Raw genomic sequence first — 3,172 nt, 5'->3', positions numbered from 1 at the left:
AATTTCCATATGGATCTTTTTGAACTCCCTGTTGTTACTTGATGCATGGTTGTTTCGTGAAACTCTTCTGAAATCAACCGAGTACCTGTTGATTGATTCGTTACATGCGTGTGAATGAATGCGTCAGAGACTCAGTTGTAGTAGAATTCGTTGCATGTTATTGTTCAGTAGCTGCGAAAAAACGAATGAGCTTGATCAGTTCAGTTGCCGCTGCGATTGCATCCAGTGACTGAACTTGTAAGCAGTTCGGCAATCAGCACAGCATGATTTCGTAGAAATGTCGATAGCAGTTGCGGATCCCAACAGAATTCACGTTCATAGTCATAGGCATGTCCATAGCAATTGCGGATCCTTTTGGCAAGTCCAGGGCATCAAAGTGCGATACAACTTTTCGTGCTAAGAGCATCGCTTGCTACTCAACTGAAATGTTATTGCCGAGTTGCACGAATTCTCTGTTCTGAAAAAGATGCAGTTAATAAATGCAGATAGACTGCTTGAAGTCCTACTGCTTACTGTCATGTTAGCTTAACATAAAGGAAAATGCCTGTGCCTTGATCAGTGCATGCAAAACTGCATCAGTAAATAAACTGGAGATTGTCCGTAACTGCAATCAGTGGTGCTCTTTGTGCATACCCAGCCACCATGGCAGTAGGCAGATAATATCCACCTAGATTAACAGAAAATTGTTTTTTTCAAAAAAAGATTAACAGAAAATTGTTACTAGTCATTACGCATCTCAATTGACACTGTTGAACTGAACTCTAAGCAGGCCAACAATGCATCCACATAAGCAAGGAACAAGCCATCAATGGAGTACAACATAAGTTTGAACTTTGAAACGTAAGATCAGAAGCTTTCGGAATGACATCATGCCGGGGCGCCCGAGCCACTGACTCGCTGAGATCACACCGAAACGATCACCTTCGATTTCTCCGCGACACGAGAGAGTAGAACAAACGCAAGCAGGCGTCCAGGTGACGAATCTAATGATCAATGTTGCGAATCCGGTAGGCCGGATAATTCACTTGGCGCCGCCGATGAAGCCGAACGCCGCCTCGCGCGCCACCGCGGTCTCCGCGACGAGCTCCCCCGCCTTCAGCATCGCTTCGCCGAGCTCCATGGCGCCGTTGAGCTGCTCGGCGAAGCAGGGGCTCTGCTCCCACGGTGCGGTGCTGTCGCCGCCCCCACCGCCGCCGCCGACCCCGTCCAGGGCCGCCAGGAGCGCGGCCGCGCGAAGGTGCCCGCGGGCGCCCTCCAGCCCGTCGTGCACGCGGGTGGCGATCCCGGCGGCCTTCTCGAGCCTCTCCAGCGCGCACCACACGCCGGGGTCCCCTGCGAGGTCGTCCACGGAGTCGAGCGGCGCGCTCGGGCAGGGCGCACCGCCCCGGAGCGCGAGGTGGCGGGCCGCGCCCATGCTGGCGAGGGCGAGGCCGAGCTCCGCCGAGGCGCCCTCGAGCGCGCCCTGCGCCTCCTCCGCGCAGGGCCCCTCGTGGCGGCGCCAGGTCCGCAAGTCGGCGTCCACGACCTCGATCGCCCCGAAGAGCAGCCCGTGGACCCTGTCGCAGTGCCTGGCCGCCAGGACCAGCCGCCGCTGGAACAGGCCCTTCCAAGTGAACTCCACCTCCACCTCCATCTCTGATCTCTCTGCTCGCCGTCTCTTCCTCCCTCGGTGTCGGTGCTCGATTCGGAAAGCCCTGGGGAGAGGTTTAAATAGCCGCAGCCCGCACCGCCTCACGCCGGCAATGGCCAGCCTGGCAAGTCCACCGCTCCATCGCGGTCCACCGCCATCCCTCTCTCTCCCCGGTGTCGGTGGCTGGCTGGCTGTTTGGTTTCTGGAAGGCGGCGCATGGCAGCGGCGTGCTCTGAAGTAGCCACCACGGCGGCGGGTGGACCCCACGGCCGTAACGAACAATTCACCTCGCGCCGGAGGTGAAGCGGAAATGACCCGGGGTAGAAATGGTGGGGTCATTTTGTCAGTGAGTTGAGGTAGACGGTGAATTCCTTTCAGGTTTTCGGACGAGGCGCGGTAAAAGTCTCCGCCTATAAATTTCGTCCCCGCCCCCGGATGGCACCAGCGGATGCGGGTGCGGGTTTGACGAAAATCCGCCCGTAGACAAATCCGCAGGGTTGGGAAAAAATCCGTCAATTTTTGCATCCGCACCCGCACCCGCGGGTTTCGGGCGGGTTTCGGGTGTCCGCGGGTGTGACAACAGATATAATAAAAATATACAAATCTGTCAATTTAAATAGTCAAACATCACATTTTTATAAATAATAAGGGCAAACAAACGACAAATTCATAAATTTAAAGTAATAAAGACAAACTAATAACAAATCCATAAGATTTTGTGCTCATTTTATCGTTAGGATAATTAGGTTAAGCCTTATCTAAGCACACTGGGATGGAGTTTCTTTGTTTGCGGACGGGTGCGGATCCACCCACGGATGGAATATCGAACCCGTGGGTGAATCCGCACCCACATCCGTCGGGTCTAAAATCCGCGAATACCCGCATCTGCGGGTGCAATTGACATCCCTAATACACACCGCCACAAAGCCACGAACGCTCGCCCAACCCAAGCCAGCCAAAGCCAAGGGGAGAGAGGAGGGGGGGGGGGGGGGGGGGGGCGGCCATGGGCGAGTGGACGAAGCTGGCGGATAGGGTGCAGAGAACCCTCCTGGCCATCGCCGACGGCACGAACATCTCCGAGTTCTTCTCGCTCGTCGACGCCGCTTACCTGAAGCTCGCCACGATCGTCGACATCTCGCGCAGGACCCTGATGGGCGCCACGGACGCCGAGCTCGATGCGATCCGCAGCCCACCGCCCCACGGACACAGCACCTTCGACCTCATCGAGCGCGCCCGCTTCCACTTCGATCTCTTCAGGGGGCGGCACGCCATGGCCGGCCACTTCTTCGCCCTCTACGGCGCGCACCTCGGCCTCCTCCAGGGCGACCCGCTGTGGCAGACCTGGGAGGGGCACCACGCCACCGCCATCCAGAACGCCGACGGCGCGCTGCAGAGGCTGCGCTTCGCTGCCGCGAGTTGTCAGGCGTTGGTGGACGCCTATGCCACGGCCCGGTCGTTTCATCCCTGGTCGCCGGCCTGGATCGCGTGGGTCTCGGCCTGGCAGAGCCTCGCGCTCCGCGCCACCTCTGGGGTCACCAAGGT

General features: G+C 57.4%; 1 protein-coding gene across 1 annotated transcript; it reads right to left on the bottom strand.

The window, feature by feature from the left end:
• Window positions 1-755: 755 nt before the first annotated feature.
• On the bottom strand, window positions 756-1,777 carry LOC120675941. The gene has a single exon (XM_039957142.1). The coding sequence runs from the start codon at window positions 1,631-1,633 to the stop codon at window positions 1,022-1,024; it is 612 nt and encodes a 203-aa protein (XP_039813076.1). The 5' UTR covers window positions 1,634-1,777; the 3' UTR covers window positions 756-1,021.
• Window positions 1,778-3,172: the final 1,395 nt, after the last annotated feature.

Source organism: Panicum virgatum, chromosome 5N, assembly GCF_016808335.1.
Source record: "Panicum virgatum strain AP13 chromosome 5N, P.virgatum_v5, whole genome shotgun sequence".
NCBI lineage: Eukaryota > Viridiplantae > Streptophyta > Magnoliopsida > Poales > Poaceae > Panicum > Panicum virgatum.
This window is presented reverse-complemented; position numbering and strand designations above follow the sequence as displayed.

Coding starts and splice junctions, on each gene's coding strand:
- LOC120675941 (XM_039957142.1), bottom strand. CDS start 1,633: ATGGAGGTGGAGGTGGAGTTCACTTGGAAGGGCCTGTTCCAGCGGCGG.